The sequence below is a fragment of the Dermacentor albipictus genome, chromosome 5, assembly GCF_038994185.2.
Source record: "Dermacentor albipictus isolate Rhodes 1998 colony chromosome 5, USDA_Dalb.pri_finalv2, whole genome shotgun sequence".
Taxonomy (NCBI): domain Eukaryota; kingdom Metazoa; phylum Arthropoda; class Arachnida; order Ixodida; family Ixodidae; genus Dermacentor; species Dermacentor albipictus.
This window is the reverse complement of record NC_091825.1, coordinates 92,485,001-92,499,661: the sequence shown is the minus strand read 5'-3', so window position 1 is coordinate 92,499,661 and position 14,661 is coordinate 92,485,001. Positions and strand designations below refer to the sequence as shown.

At 44.4% G+C, this 14,661-nt stretch overlaps 1 protein-coding gene across 5 annotated transcripts in view; it reads right to left on the bottom strand.

Annotated features, from left to right (window-relative positions):
- LOC135897060 (multidrug resistance protein mrp-7-like) overlaps positions 1 to 14,661 on the bottom strand; it is a 139,331-nt gene that overhangs the window by 32,582 nt on the left and 92,088 nt on the right. For all 5 annotated transcript variants that reach the window (XM_070538591.1, XM_070538592.1, XM_070538590.1 and 2 more), the window contains 4 exons: positions 6,857 to 7,041; positions 4,643 to 4,715; positions 2,348 to 2,558; positions 430 to 740 (listed from right to left, as the gene is read on the bottom strand). In XM_070538591.1, coding sequence (XP_070394692.1) covers positions 430 to 740; positions 2,348 to 2,558; positions 4,643 to 4,715; positions 6,857 to 7,041 — 780 coding nt within the window. The remainder of the gene's footprint in view (positions 1 to 429; positions 741 to 2,347; positions 2,559 to 4,642; positions 4,716 to 6,856; positions 7,042 to 14,661) is intronic.

The following is a 14,661-nucleotide window of genomic DNA, read 5'->3' as shown; positions in this document are numbered from 1 at the left end:
TACGTTAGAAGTATTCATTATTTCCATTGAGTATTTCACAGCAATTCTTTCTTTCTCCACGAACTACCCGTAGCGCTTACATTTGCAGGCCCACCTCAGTTATCTGGCCAAGCAACACAATTCTGGCCTAATAGTTATGCGCTATACCACGGTTTCTGAGCTGCCCGATTCTCAAACAATCTGAAAGATCGAGACGTCCATGTCGGGCAGCAAAGTGTAAGGGTGGATCACCGCCTCGAGAGGCTTATACAGCGAGGACGTTGGCTTTTCTTCATTTCCTCCTGATGTTAAATTTATTTTAATTTATATCATGTTCCAATTTACATGAGGCCTGCGTACATAACTGGCAGAATACTCATAATAAACAGCAATGGGGCGATAGTAACAAAAATTGTGTTTTCAAGAAGCGGGTAATACAGTCCAACTCACCATGCAAAATAGCAAGATAATCTGCGCACAAAGAGTAAGGCCGAACACCAAGGGCGCCTGGGTTCCAATCACAGCGAGACGTGCGAACACGTAAAGGAGGTTCTGCAGGAGCAGCTTGAAGAACACAAATACACGAGTGTCGTTTATATCCAGATCCACGGAGAAACGATTGAAGGTCCGCCCCCTTGGCGTAGCGTCGAAGAAAGAGAGCGCGCTGCCGGCTACGCGCTCCAGCATGTCGGCATGAAGCTTCAGCGAACGGTGGTGGTTGGCGCGAGCCAACAGCATGCCCCCGATAAGCCTTAGGATAACTGCATAAACGAACAAAAGCGGTGCCATTGTATAGAATACCGGTTTGAGACAATTCGCGTGTCATTGTGTCTGAATGACGGCTACTGAGCTATACTGGATGATTTTGCAGGAGGCCATAAGTTAACTGTACAGGGGACATAGACCCAACCTATCTGTTTCGCGTGAAAAGTCTTGATATCATGGGCGTCCGCAACTGTGACCAACGGTCACATATAACCTTCCTCCAGGATCTCCCGGACCACTCTGCCAAATGCCATTAGCTGATTTTTAAGAAGCTTCGAATTATAAAAGGACCTATTTACTTTACCTGGCGTCATTTCTAGGTACCAAGGATCAAGCACAGTCCTTGTTGTTAGGTAGTTTGTTTCGCAGTACATTACCTCCACCTGCGTCTAGGTTATTATAACGCAGTAACCGCTCAACATTTCTATATCTGTTTTATTGTTTAAAGAAAATTTTAAAGAAAAAAAGCGAGAAATGTGGGAGCGCTGGTGGTGCGGCTGCAAGTAGCAATTTCTTATATTTTTTCGCAAAACGCACGCAGAAATCGAAACAGAACTTTTATTATTTTTAGAGGGGCAGTAAGAAGCTATAACAAAGATTATTTGGCATGTTAAACAGCCTGGAAAAGTTTCTGCAGATGCTCATGATTGTGCATCGTGTGCTCCTTTATTATCAACTTTATTTTCATTGTATATTCCTGTATATGTATATTGTATATTCCTGTATATGTATATTCCTGTCTCTTTTTTGGTTCCTATTTTCATTGTTTTTTGTTGGCTGTTGTCAATACGATAATTGATGGTTTTTAAGTGACATACAAATGCCTGATGTATGTTTTCTTGCTCTGTATTAAGAATGGTGGGTTATGTTGCTTTTCATCGCAGGATACGTGGTTTGTTTTCATTTTTTGCCTCCTCATTGCTGTTTGTGTTTCTCTTCTGTGTCCGCGCCTGTTAACAATGTTTCTGCATATCTTGCGTTATCCGCGATATTACATCGTGTTAAACGCTGTCTGTCGGCTCTGCCCTTCAAGCCCAATGCGGCTTTGGCAGACCTATAATGTATTAGTGCTGGCGGAATTCCTGTGTAAATAAAGTATTATTATTATTAGTGTGTGCACTTTGAAGTCTTAACATTTTCCAGTGTCTTTAGTGGATTGCCTTGCAGTGAACGAAAAGCGTAGGACATGCGTCATCCAGAACAGGCGTCTGAAATTCACGATTTCACCCCATAAAAGCTTCTGCAGCAAAGACGTTCTAACCCTTCAGTGGTGACACACCTGCCTGCATAAGGACAGGGCGTGATAAAATGTTAAGGCGTGGTCTACCATTCACACTGAAAGCTAATTGTAAACAAAATGGCAATATAAGCTATGTCTCTCTCGATGGAGGAAATTATGAATACCACAGCAAGCAAATTCTGAAACTAGAATGGTTCCCTTCTATCGTATATATATTTTTTTATTCGTTCAATGAACATATTCGAATTTTCTTTTTTACGCTTCATCATAAAGCACTACATTTTTAGGCACACGAGGTTTGTACTAATTTTGACGCGCCCTATGCGTGTATAAAATCCGGTCATTCAATCTAAATGAACTTACCATCTCCCAAGCAAAAGAAGGCGAGCCAACAAAGAATGCTCCGCCCCGAGTTCATCGTGTTTAGGGTGTCGCTCATCATCGTCGCCGCCCAGGCTTTAATGCAAAGCATTTGACAGGCCACAAATACGGCACTCGCTGCCAAGAATAGCAGTGCCGCCGGCGCACAAGAGCCAGAGTACTTGAAGTACGCTCGCACGATTTCAAAGAATCCCTGAAAGAAGCACAGACCATAAGTTCTAAACGTTACTGAAGACCATTATTATGACTGCGCAGACGCAGTGAGGTAGCTGCCCAAGTAACTACGGAACATAATTCATATGGAATACAGTCGCGCGTTGCTGCTCAAAGATAGTCACGTCCACCGACACTTAATCGTTCACCAACCCGTTCATGGGATGTATCGTCACAAGTCATCGCCTCTGAACATGTCATCAGCTATCGACATGCTCTGAACATGTTACAGAAGTACTCAGCGCTCGTCTGCACCTTTTGCACATGTTGCATTTTTACGCAGTACGTTACTTGCTCAGTCGGAAACGTGTGTTCACCGGCGTTCAATTGCAGGCCCATTGATGCATATACAGAAATTTCTCAAAAAAGACTAAGCCCCAAAAATCTTGACCCCTACGCTCTTGCACGCAGGTGTAGCCTTATTCTGGTTTATTGTTCATGCGAATGTGTTCATTGGCAAAACCGAAAAAAACATTATTTGGAGCGCACCACTTGCTATCTATTGTTGTTTTCATGTGTGCACCTGTTTCGAAGAAGAGGCGTCAACAAGGGTCCTGACTATTTCTGTTTTGAACGACGCAATATTAACTGAATTCTATCGCCTTGAGATAGCGTTTCAATCACATTTTTGTTTTATTTTATTGCGTGCATGATTACCTTTACACATAAGTGAGGTTTCTGTTTTTTTTCTTTTTTTGATGCCGGTGTACGACGCGTGCCACTCACTATGCCTGAGAGCAACGCAAACACAATAATAGAACAATGGCTGCCTACAACTACATGATGATGAGGATGATTTTTATTGACATGCTCTTAAAACGGGGCGGCGACAAACAGTCGCCAAGCCTGACAGAGCTAATCACGTAATGTATATACAACGGTAGCAGTCTAGCAATTCGCGTATGTCTCCTTGATCTTTTCTCTCTTTATTAAAACCTATATTTCTATATTGTGCAGTCACTTATCGCTCTTTGACGACCGTGGCGTTATTCATCTTATCCCTGCTTTTTTTATTTATTTACTTACTTATTTTGCAGCAGACATTCATTGTAACATCTAAGAGCAAAGCCTACTTTCCTATAGCTATAATATTGACGCACTTTCGGTGTGAACATGTGCATAAATATCAATGTGAATGCTATTAGGTATCTAATAAAACCTTCGAAGTTGCTAAACTATGGTGACCATGTCTTACTTCTTGGCCCATTTCTTTTCCTCCCAGGCGTGAGCAACTTTTTTAATATGATTGTAAGCATTAGTTTAACAACGTTGCGCCCACCTAACAAGCATTGTTTTGTATGCATTTTGTGCTACCTATACCTAGCGTCCTTGATTTTAGTTTTAAATATTTTGAAATGAGGGAGTGAGAATCAACTGTTGCTCTCAAAACGGAAAACCAGGCAGAAATCGGGTGTTTGCTCTTTGGCAGCCCAAAAATATGGACTTTCCAGGCAACTTTTCACCAAGATTTAACCCAAGCAACGGTCACTTTTTTTGCGCAAGCATACTTAAACTGCACAAGCTCCTCAAAAAATCATGCAATGAGTAAAAAGCTGTTGATAAATATACTGGCGAAGTCATCATTACAAAACGTTGTTCGCAGGCAATAATTACACTTTTTAAAGGAAATACATGAACAAAAACAAGTAGGCACCTGTTTGCCAATCAATTCCTCACTTTAATCTTTGCATTTTATTTAATTGGTCTGCTGAGCACGAGACCGCGGGATCGGATCCCGGCTATGGCGGCCATTGTCAAATTGTCAAAAAAAAAACCATTTTTAATGTCTCATCCTGTTCCCAGACTTCTTTTCCCGACTGTACGTGATTAAATATATGTCCACATTTTCTGCCTTTCCTAAATATTTCCTATTGAGGCTTCAGCGTTTCATCTACTGCTGCCATAAAAGCAGCGCTTAAAATCGGAGGTAGCTAAAAACGTAGCTTTGCCATGCGCGGAGTCAGCGCCGATAATACCTACATCATAACGCTTTCAGATTGCAACATTGATAGCTTGGTTTTGCAAGCAACCCTGCTCGACTAAGTAAAGTGAGAACTTACTTACCTTGTTTGGCATTCCTTCTTCTTTGATGACCTTCAATTTCTCCTCGTTTTCTTCTAAATATGGTTCGCTGTGTCTGTGTCGTCAGTGACAAATTAAATGTTTCAATGAGAAAATGCGGAAATTCAGAAGAATTCACATTATGCAGGCACATGATCGTCATCAAGGTACCTATTAAGGCTGCAATAAGCGTGTATGACAGTGAAGCCAGCAGACATCCCAAAGTGCATATTAAGGCTCGTTTTAATTATATGTTGTGCAAACTACAAGTATTAGAAAATTCGAGCACATTGTTATGTCGGCCAGAAATCTGTTTCGGTCGATAAATCTGCATTCGACATTAGGAACTGCTGGGTCTATGATTAAGTGCTTTTCTAACTGAACGTCTAAGAAGCATCAGCGTCACTAAAAGAACGCAACCATGTCTAACAGTTCATGCAAAACAGCCTGGCTTTAAAGCGAGCTAGTTCGATTACTGAATACCAAATTCAACCTCCCTTGAGAAATTCCGATTGCCTTATTTTTAAAGCGAAGCTTTTTTTACATTTCCTTCGACTTTCCCGCAGCTTGTGTTAGCTGCTACTGCTTGTTGTCGGTTGTCTTGCTTAATACCTTATACACAGGATGGCACAATTTTCGTTATACGCCTTCTTTTAATGATTCACATGTTGTCAAGTCATTGTAGTCCTTCTATCATCGTCTTTCTGTCCTAGTGATTCTACTGTCGAAGTTTTATTGCCCTAACTCCACACCTTGTAATGGAGGAGTTGAGCTGGCGAACAATGTGCTATCCAGTCAGCATCAGCCAATAACCGCCAGGATCAGCATCATGTTGTCGTGGTTCCGTTGTTGTCACTCCATCTTCGATATACAGTCGTCGTCATTCAGCACCGCCATACGTTTGGTCCTCATACAGTCTTGCATACTTCGCCAGTACCAGACATAGTGCAAACGAACACCCGATGTAGTTAATGAGAAATCTCGCAGTGGCAGTCAAATGTACATAAGATTAGACGCGAGCTCCAACGCCAACACGCGTTGTCGTCATTACGTTGCCTTCGTGCCATCGCCATCTATCATTCATTGCCATCTCATCATCATACTTCCGTTGTGTTCCTTCCGACTCTGCTACTGCGCTGTGATATCGTTATCCTCACACCGCTTTCTTCGAGCCGTCGTCGCCATACCGTCACCGTCATTTCGTCCTCACTAATGCGTTGTCCTGCCATTGTCGTATTTGCGTCATTGTTATGGCGTCGCCGCCATGTGATCATTCCGTCGTAATTTTGTCGAAGTTATTCCACTGTCTACCCTGCTTTCATCGTTTCTCCTTGGTTGGCACGCCGTCGCCATTACAACTAGTCGGTGTCATTCCAGCATCGTCATACGATTTTCGGCATACCATGTCAATTTAGCATCGTCAATCCATTGTCTACGCAATCCATTGTCTATTTTCAGGTCGTTGCCACATCCTTGCCCTCACTCTGCCGTCATCATGCCACAAACGTAATTGCAGCAGCATCATGGCGTGTGCCCGTTTCATCTTTGTTATTACGTCGTCGTCACATCGCCTACATCGTTTCAGCATAGGCACCACGTGGCCGTCCCGCCGTTATCTTGACACTGTCGTCACCGCACCGCCGTCGTCATGACATGGTTGTCGCTCTAGTGCCGCCATCCCATAATCGTTTTGTCCATAATCCATTGCCGCTGCGGCATCATCGTCATGCAGTTGTCATGCGGCAGTGCTCCTTGTATCGTTACCTTTGTGCCGTAGCGATTACAGTGCCGTCATGTGATTGTCGCCGTTTCGTCGTCATAGGATCACCTTTATGCCATTGCGGTCATTTCAACGTTGTCATGCGTGGCATGTGCATGATCGAAAGCGACACGTTTACGGTATACAACGTGGTTCCCAGTGAAAATGTGTCCAAATGTGGCACTGCGTCGTGTGACCTCCACTTGCATATTGTCGCTTAGGAGGAACAGTATTCTTTACAAACACCAATGAAAGCCTCGCTTAAACCAATTCCCACAGCTCATGGGATCCGCATATTTCTTTACCCGCAACTTGGACGAGGAGCAGCGCCGGTGGATGCAGATAGAGCACGTTCTTCAGAGTTTTCCCGACACTGACGATAATGTGGTTAATAATCGACATCCTCATGCTTTGTCTGCGTATATATGCACTAGTTCCTAAAGAGCGCTTGGACTTACTTCAAGCTGTTTGTGCGTTCCGGTAGACGCCTTGAAGTCGGGTTTTCGAATAATTCAACTGGTGCACCGGGGTGGTCTTTCAATTCTTTCAAATCACGAAACATGATTCCTTTCTTCTCGTGCATTAACAACCATTGGTTTGGAGATAAGGGCAGCCTTAAGTTGTTGGTCACCAAGACTCGTGTCTGCAAAAGCGTGAACAGTACAGGAAATTTTACTAGATATCTTTTTTCATTCAATTCAGCTTAACTGCTACAAGAGTGTGGGCCGGCCCAAGAAAATAATCGGAATGTTCACAGAAAACGACCTACTCGCATACGTAAACGGACCGCAATAAAATCGTGTATACAAAAAAGTAAGTCCTCAAACATACCAGCTTTTTAAAAATTGCAACACCCACAATACTGCTTCTTCAATTCGCATCTGGTAACATTTGACACGTACATATTTTCATTGCGATAGCAATTATACGGACACTTCAAGCGCATTTCTGTTCTCGGCATGGGCGTCGCCATGAGGTTCCGTATAAAATCCAAGGACGATAACACCTTGGCTGCGCGCCATATGCTGTATGTGCGAGTGAAAGCACGCGAGGGAAGCCGACAATCGCGGCTTAGTCTAACGCGCTAGAGTGAGGAAGGCGGAGAGTAAACGCACCCTCTTCCGTCGCATGAAAAGCCATGCTGGGATGGGATGGAGAGGCGGCGGCGTTGTGCCCCGGCAGCAACTGCGTATTTCGCGAAAGGCGCCAGGGGAACTGTCCATCGCGGCTCACTTTCGCGCGCAGGTGGACTAAAGTAGAGAGACAGCGCGGGAGGGAGGGGGAGGAGAGGGCGGGGACAACTCCGCAAACAAGTTCACCTTTGGCACGGCCGCGCGCGATGGCGCACGCCGTACATTGCGAGGGATCTGCAGACGGCTCATACCTTTTGTGCGCGCTGAGTTGTCGCCGCTCCTGCGTTGAAGCGACAGACAAAGGTCACTTCGCTCGCTGCTGCTGCCGCGCTTACTCACAGCAGCGTTTTTACAGCGAGCGTCCGCGCTCATCGAGTGTGATGTGTTCAAGTTTGCTTGTGCGCGCTTGCACCATGCTCGTCAATTCAGGTAGTAAGCGAATGCTTCCAAGTTACAACACCCGATGAAGCTACTTTCCTTACTTTGTATAGCTGAATACTAATTTGATATCGCAATCGACGCTTAACCTTTCGGGTGAAACTGTCACTTTTTTCTACATAGTGAAGACAAAAGTAGGCGTCCAGACCGCGCACTGGGACGTATTTACGCTGTAAAACTTGCGCGGTATTTCTATTACCCACGTAAACCTCCCAGCCGTTCACTTCCTTGTGGTGGGGAAAAACAAAAGTAGCACTAACTGCACTGAAGGCTTAACATTCATGTCTCAAGATTCATAAGCCCTATGCTTATCTTGTGTGTTTTTTTAAAGCATCGGGACTGATTAAAAAACTACAGTAGCTATCAATTGCTGTCGTCGTGCTTATATGGACAGATCTTCATATGTTTCTCCTCTTTTCTCATTTCTTCTGCCCTTACACCAGCCCCCAGTGCTAAATGGCCAACAGGACAGTTGTCTGGTTAACATCTCTGCCCTTCATCTTGCGACAAAGTGGCTCTGGACTCCAGCTGCTCGCATTAATGAAAAGCATAGTTCGGTATCAAGTAATTCGTTGCAAATATAAATACGAGTATTCATGCAAAGTTGAGAACTCCGGTGGAATTCATTCGACGATACAAGTCGACGATAATACGATTCACTTTGAAGAAATGTAGTGACACATCGTATTGACATGCTATAACGCGTGATGTATAGGCATGTCCTGTCTCGCGCTTCCCACGAGCTACGCCATGGAATATAGAGGCGCCACAATGAAGTAAGCACAGGGGGGTGTGCGTAATATATCATGACGGTAAACTGTCTCAGTACATATGGCGCGGATTCGATTACTCCCAGCACCCAAAAAATGTTAAAGGACGTTGAGTTGAGTTGAGTTGGGGTTAATGGCACATAAGCAGCTTAGGCTATCATGCGCCAAACACTAGGTATGGATTCTTTTAATAAGTTGGGACACCTCAGTGAGTCCTTGTCTGGGCAAGAGCCCGGAAAGTCGCAACAAGTTAACTAAGGACCTCGGCCTTCTTCTCAGGGATGAGAAGGTGGATGAGGTGCTCTGTAATACGTAGTTAATATGTAGTTAAGTTAGGTTTTAAAGTTTTAAGAGAACTCCAGCTTCTTTTAAAAAGCTAAAAACAGATGATACTTCAACAAGCCCATCTTCTAAAATCAAGGCTGGGTGAAAAGGGATATGTTCTTTGTGGAATATGGTAAAAGACTTCTTCCTCAGTGGTTCAAGTTTTCTGCATGAAAATAGGATATGATTAACTGTTAGTTCATCTCCACATAGTTCACCGTGAGGTTTGTCTTGCTTTGTTAGAATGAAGTTGTGTGTTAGGTGTGTGTGTCCTATGCGAAGACGGCACAGAACCACTTCTTTGAAACGTTCCTGGTGCGTACAAGATTTCCATTCGCCTAACACAGGTTTTAGCAGGTGTAATTTGTTGTTTGCTTCATTATTCCAAGCGGACTGCCATTTTTTCCTTAGTTTATAATGTATTAACTTTATGCAGTCGTTAGGAGGTATCTTTACTTTTGTGATTTCTTTGTGCCGGGCTTCTGCCGCGCATGCATCTGCTCTCTCATTGCCACTAATTGCGACGTGGCTCGGAACCCAGCATAATTTAATGTTCAGTCCTTGTGTGGTGGCTTTTAATAAATTGTGTATAATGTCTCCTATTAATGGTGTGACTGCATTTCTGGCATGAAGAGCTGTGAGTGCACTTAGGGAGTCTGTGTATATGATACTATTTGCGAGGTTCTCCTTTATTATTTTGTCTATGGCTATAGAAATGGCATAACATTCAGCAGTGAAAATGGATGTGCACTGCGGAAGTCTTATTGTTTCTTCCCAGTTCCCCTGTACAACTGCGCTACCAACATGTTCATTTGTTTTCGAACCATCAGTATAAAAGTTTGTGAAGCTGCTGTATTTTTCTTCTAGTGCAAGGAATTCCTGAATTATGTGTTGTGGCGGCCTTTGTGCTTTACGGAACTGTGTTAAAGGGTGATCGCAAACTGTGGGAAAGGTGAACCATGGGGGTAGTGGATTTTGCCTGTGGGTAATGCCAGGTAATGTGTCCGCTATGCCAAGATTCCGACACATCTCTTCAAATCGCATGAGCAGTGGTCTTGTAGTTTGTGGTTTGTTGTTGAAAAGTACTCGGGAAAGGCATTTTGTTACAAGTGGCTAGCAAATGTGTTTTGGTAGATATTGTATCTTGAGAATATATGCACAGGTTAGAGCGGCTCTTCTAGTTGCTAGCGGGGGTTCGTTTGTTTCTACGTAAAGACTGGTTATAGGAGACGTACGGTATGCAACACATGAAATACGCAAGCCTGAGTTATGTACTGGGTCTAATTTTTTAAGGTATGTCGTTCTTGCTGAGCCATACACTATGCAGCCATAATCAAAGGTGGAACGCACTAAGTAACGATAAATGTGTAGAAGACATGTTCTGTCAGAACCCCAATGTTTATAAGACAGTACTTTGAGTATATTTAGTCACTGGGAAGCTTTCTTTTTCAGGGTGGTTATCTGTGGTAGGAATGTGAGCTCTTTGTCAAAAATTATGCCTAAAAATTTGTGTTCATTCTTTACTGGAAGTACGGTTTCATTTAGGTGTAGGGTGCGGTCAACCTGTAGGCCTCTTTTGAGTGAAAAGAGGACAGCAACTGTTTTTTGGGGTGAAAATTTAAACCCGTTTTTTTCTGCCCAAATCGCGAGTTTGTTCAGTGTGAGCTGTATCTGTCTCTCGCATGTTGGTAAGCTGGAGGATGTGCATGCTATTTGAAGGTCATCAACATATAGAGAATACATAATGGACCTAGGAATTATTTTTGCTATGGAGTTCATTTTTACTATGAAAAGTGTCGTACTTAAAATACAGCCCTGCGGCACTCCATTCTCCTGGACGAATTTCTTCGACAGAGTTGAACCAAGGCGTACATGAAATGAACGGTCGGAGATGAAATCTTTCAAGCAGTTCAGCATCCTACCACGAATACCAAGTTCTGCTAGGTCGCGAAGAATACCAAACCTCCAGGCGGTATCGTAAGCCTTATCGATATCGAAAAAGACTGCTAAACAGTGTTGCTTCTGTACGAATGCTTCTCGCACTGTATTTTCTAGGCGGACGAGATAATCAGTCGTTGAACACATTTTTTTAAATCCGCACTGGTGGATGTCAAGGAGTTCACGTGACTGAAGAGTGAACGTCAGCCTAACGTTCAGGATACTTTCGAATGATTTTGCCAGGCAACTTGTGAGGGCTATAGGCCTACAACTACTAGGTGTGGTTGGTGGTTTTGCAAGTTTCAGGAACGGTACAATCACGGCTTTTTTCCAAGCCTCCGGAATTTTACCCGATACCCATATTTTATTGAAGAATTGCAGAAGTGCGTTTACAGCAGCGTCTGAGAGGTGAGCGAGCATTTCATAATGTATTTCATCAGGGCCGGGTGCCGTCTGTTTACCTGCCGACAGTACTTTTTGGATTTCGTGAAATATGATTAATGCATTATAGGGCTCATTTGTAGAGCCACTTGTAGGAAGTTTTTGTTTTTCGGTTGTATGTTTGTGCTTCAGGAATGATGGAGTGTAGTGTGAGGAACTTGAAACATGAGAAAAATGTTCCCTTAGTACGTCTGCCTGTTCCCCTATACTTGTTTGTGTGCCAGGAGCTGTTAATAACGGAATTGTGAAAGGGGAGAAGCTGCCATTTAATTTATAGACTTGTTCCCACATTTTTTGGATGTGGTTGAGCTGTTAATAGATGATATGTAGTTCTTCCAGGAAGTTTTCTCAGCGTCTCGACGGATGCGGCGTGCGTTGGCTTTCGCCTTTTTAAAATTTACAAGATTATCATGGGTTGGGTATCTACGGAATATGCCCCATGCTTTGTTTTGTTTCTTTTTTGCTACCCTACATTCTTGCGTGTACCGGATTTTAAGATTATGTCGAACCACTCCTGAGGACTGAGGAATAGCTAGCCGCGCGGCATTAATAATACACGTTGTGAACATTTTGTTTTGATCGTCGACATTTAAATCTTTCGAGAAAACTTTTTCCAGGCTGGCCTGTTCTTAAAACAGTGCCCAGTTTGCTAAGTGTAGCTTCCAACGACGTGGTTTGCTTGGGATGGTTTGTGGTGGGGATGATAAGTTAATTTTTACAGGAAGGTGATCACTTCCATAGGGGTTGTCAACGACATCCCATATAAAATCTGTAAAAAGTGATGGAGAGCGCAGTGACAGATCTAGGCAACTCATAGCTCCTGTGCTTGGGCAACAGTAAGTTGCCGCACCAGAGTTTAATAGGCATATGTCGTTGGTTAGAATAAAATCTTCAAGTGTTTGGCCCCTGGTGTCAGTAGTTTTACTACCCCATAACGTGTTATGTGAATTAAAATCACCACCTATTAAAAATGGTTCAGGTAGCTGTTCTAAAATTATCTCTAGATCTCTTACGGTAAAATGTGAATGTGGTGGAATGTACATTGAACAAATGGTGATGGTTTTGTGAGCTAAAACGGCGACAGCAACGCCTTCTATGTGAGTGGTAATGGGAATTTCTCTGGCTGCTATATCAACTGGCAGAACAATGGCTACACCACCTGACAGCCGGTTCGCCTGAGTACGGTCGCGCCGTACAACAGTGAAACCTTTTAAAAAGTTCTTGTGTTTTTCGCCTAGGTTGGTTTCCTGTAAGCACAGGGCCACAGGAGAGAAGTTTATTAACAGGTCTTTTATGTCACCTAAGTTATGAATGAGACCTCTACAATTCCAATGGATCATGAAAGCCATTATGAAATTGAAAGGTAAAAAATGATATTGACGAGTGAATGGGAGATAAGAAAGATGTTAGGTGAGATGGATCTGAAGAAGGCAGATACAAACAGAGCGATAACCCTTAGGTTATCGCCTTCTTATTTTGAGTTGTTATTGGGATTTTGTCCCTCTTACCGCGCTCGAGGGAGCGCTTGTCCTTCGGTGTCGAGGACACCGGGGTTTTTGTTTCGACCTCCATTGCTCTCTCTGAGGCGCTGGAGGACCGAGAGTTTGGCGCCGAGACACGTGTCTCGGACCTTGGAGTTCGCTTGATCTTAGGACCCTGCGGGACTGGTGTCTGCAGGGCCGTTGAAGCGGGCGGAGCAGTACTGACTGCTTGCACCACGGGGGCGGGAGGAGTCACTGCGGCACCACTGCGCGTGGGCTCGGAGGACTCCGGAAGCCTCTGTGACGCTGCCCCCGCCTGCGTCACATCGGCATAACTGCGTCGCGGAAGGTACGACAGTCGTTTTCGGGCTTCAAAGAACGATATTTTTTCTTTGACAGTTAGTGCTATTACTTCTTTTTCTTTTTTCCAGCATGGGCAAGACCGCGAGTAGGCTGCATGGTCTCCTTTGCAGTTAGTACAATGTGGGGAAGAAGTGCAGTTTTCAGATTGATGATCAGTTGAGCTGCATTTAGCACAGGTTGTTTGGCCTCGACATGCATGTGAAGCATGTCCGAACCTTTGACACTTGAAACACCGTCTTGGGTTCGGGATATATGGTCTGACGTGTACTTTTACGTACCCTGCATTCAGAGAGTTAGGCATTACGCTTGTACCAAATGTAAGCATGACATGTTTGGTGGGGATTTCTTGGTCGTTTCTACGGATTACTATTCTTTGTACCTTTGTCACATTTTGTTCCTGGAAACCTTCCAGCAGTTCCTCGTCACTTAAGCCAATAAAGTCTTCTTCAGATATTACTCCCCTGCTTGTATTAAGTGTTCTGTGGGCTGAAACAGTCACTGTCGCGTCGCCAATACTGGTAAGTTCAGAGAGCTTATCTGCTTGATCTTTGTTATTCAGTTCTAGGAGCAGGTCCCCGCTAGACATTTTGGATGCTTTGTATGTTGGTCCGATTTTGTCTTTCAGACACTTCGCTACCAGGAAAGGAGAGAGTTTCCTTACCGCAATGTTGCTCTCACTATGCACTACATAGTACTTTGGAAATGTTGGGGCGTTGCTTTGAAAGGAAAATTGAAATGGTACTTCGGTGCGGCATCTCTTCAGACGCCGATCATAAACAACAGAGGCTTGCGCTGCCATAGGAAAATGTGTATGTTCGGCAACAGCGCCGACCGCCCACCAGGGAGCCCAACGAGGGGACGCGGCACAGCTTGTCTCCAAGCCTGCACGACGCCAGCCGTACGCCATCACTATAACCCAATCTGGTGTACCCAAGGTAGGATATCCACACAAGGTTAACCCTTGCCGCCGTGGAGAAAGGAAGTAAATGGAAGAGAGAAGAAGACAGGAAAGATGTAAAGTGAGAGATAAAGACGAAGGTTTGAGAAGAGGGAGATAGGAAGAGGCGACTACCGATTTCCCCCGGGTGGGTCAGTCCGGGGGTGCCGTCTACGTGAAGCAGAGGCCAAAGAGGTGTGTTGCCTCCGCCGGGGGGCCTTAAAGGTCCGATCACCCAGCATCGGCTCAACCTCCAGGATCCCCCTTTCCCCAGACACGGCTAAGCCGCGCACGACTACACGCGGGAGGGTCCAACCCTCGTGTGCTCGGGTCCGTGGTGTCGCAACACTCCAAACGCCTGCTGACGCAGACGCTCCTGCGGGGTTAAAGGACGTTGATGTCATTGAAGAATGGCACTTACTCAGTAGCATATACCCA